Raw genomic sequence first — 2,039 nt, forward strand, 5'->3', positions numbered from 1 at the left:
TTGCCAATTTAGCTTTACTCTCCTGTATGACGGATCACGTGACAAAAGGCAAGATAATCCAGGAAAGGTACAGAACAATTTGCTACATTCCCAGAACATACGGTGTTTGTTACTATGGGCAAAAGAGAAGGAAACATGAAGTTTCTGTTTTATGAAAAATTTCAAATTGTAGGCAAGCATAGCTCCAAGCTTAGTTTAATTGGAGCTGGTATTCATATGATCATATTAATGAGCTGTTCTCATGTTACATTCTTGCTCCTGCCTTTTGCGTTTGTTTTTTTATCTGAACAGAATGTTGTTTATAGGTGGTGACATTATGGTACAGAGCACCAGAAATTCTTCTGGGTGCAAGGCAGTATTCTACCCCTGTTGATGTGTGGTCGGTTGGTTGCATTTTCGCCGAAATGGTGAATCAGAAACCCCTATTTCCTGGTGATTCTGAGATTGATGAACTCTTCAAGATTTTCAGGTCTTTCTCTTATAAATCTTATGTGGTCTTGCTTTAAGCTCTTCCATGCATCTGAAGAAACAGCTAATCTTGGTTGCCAAATCTTTTACTTTCATGCAGAATTATGGGCACTCCTAATGAAGAAACCTGGCCAGGTGTTTCTTCGTTACCTGACTACAAATCAGCTTTCCCCAAGTGGCCGTCCGTGGTAAGTCATAAATGTTCTTTCATTATTCTTATGAAAAAGGGTTAAAAGCTGAAGTTGCCGTTAGGGGTCAGACCTTGTTGTTTCTCCTTGCTATTGAGTTAGTTGTGTACTGTTATTGTGCAAGTGTATGGTGATTATACAACATCATACTGATTATGACTCTGGGATTTTGGTTCTAACTCAAGGAGTTTGCTGCAGGATCTCGCAACTGTGGTTCCAACACTCGAACCTTTGGGACTTGATCTTCTCTCTGTAAGTTTCACAATCAAATGTAATTTGTTTCCATAATGCGTCATGGATTGTGCATTTGTGCTTATTATCTTGCTATTCACATTCATTTTGCTTAGTGAGTGGATAACATGGTGCTTCCTTTGTGAGGGTTTTGCAATGCCTTATTTTTTATTGCATTTCAGTAATCCAAGCTGAACAATGTAGTTTCTGCCTCTATTGCTGTGATCTTATCTGTGCTAATTTATATTCCTGTTGTTGCAGTCTTGAGACTGCGTAGCAGCGTTCTAAGTTGTGTTTCCCACATAAGTTGCCATGTTAGTATAGTACAAACTGAAGTTGCCATGTTAAAAACACATTTATAGATTGTAGGCGCATATGTTAATTTATTTAGGTTGCTAAGGATTGGAACCCTTCTGAGTAGATATTGCAGCCAGTCCATTCTCATCATGGCTCTTGCATGATTTGTACTGCTGCATATGCAGTCATGAGTTATACATGTGTGCTTCCTTTGATGCGATTATGTCATGAGTACCACATAACACTATTGATGAAATATGCTCCTTATGATGGATTTATTTCATTCTATCTTTCTGTGCTCTGCCATGAGTATATGGTTCTACTCATGTGCATTCATAACCTTGCTTGCTGACCTGTCTCCTCACCGTCATGCAGAAAATGCTCTGCTTAGATCCAACCAGAAGAATCAACGCCCGAACCGCCCTCGAGCACGAGTACTTCAAGGATCTGGACGTATCCTCGTAGATCACTTGCCCTGCTCCTCTGTAAATTAAGATCGCGTCGACTGATCGACAGCTTCCTGGATCGTGTACTCTGTGCTCCTTTCTCTCCTATTCTTTCTGACTCTGGCTGTGTAGAGAGAAATGAGAACGGAGGCGCCTCCTGATTCACCCTTCCGTGTAGTCCAAAGCCAATTGAAAAATGATCCTGATGCTCTGGGAGCTCTGCATTGCGATTTCGCCCGTATTTATATGGACATCGACGCCGGCGCCAGACTTGTTCATGTACGATGAATTTTGGAGTAGTAGCAGATAGTCAAGGGGCTGCAGTGTTTCATGAACTACCAACTGATGTGACAATGTTTGGTAGTGTACTACTACTTGTACTTGGTAAACATCATTATCATCATGAATG

At 40.8% G+C, this 2,039-nt stretch overlaps 1 protein-coding gene across 1 annotated transcript; it reads left to right on the forward strand.

Moving 5' to 3' along the window:
• Positions 1-305: 305 nt before the first annotated feature.
• Positions 306-1,801, forward strand: LOC123172798 (cyclin-dependent kinase A-2; the record flags this gene model as incomplete). The annotated part of the gene is given in 4 exon segments (XM_044589707.1): positions 306-469; positions 569-656; positions 855-908; positions 1,560-1,801. Coding segments are annotated over 4 exon segments (396 nt in total), but the record flags the coding sequence as incomplete, so codon positions are not given.
• Positions 1,802-2,039: the final 238 nt, after the last annotated feature.

The sequence above is a fragment of the Triticum aestivum genome, unplaced genomic scaffold (assembly GCF_018294505.1).
Source record: "Triticum aestivum cultivar Chinese Spring unplaced genomic scaffold, IWGSC CS RefSeq v2.1 scaffold177448, whole genome shotgun sequence".
Taxonomy (NCBI): Eukaryota; Viridiplantae; Streptophyta; class Magnoliopsida; order Poales; family Poaceae; genus Triticum; species Triticum aestivum.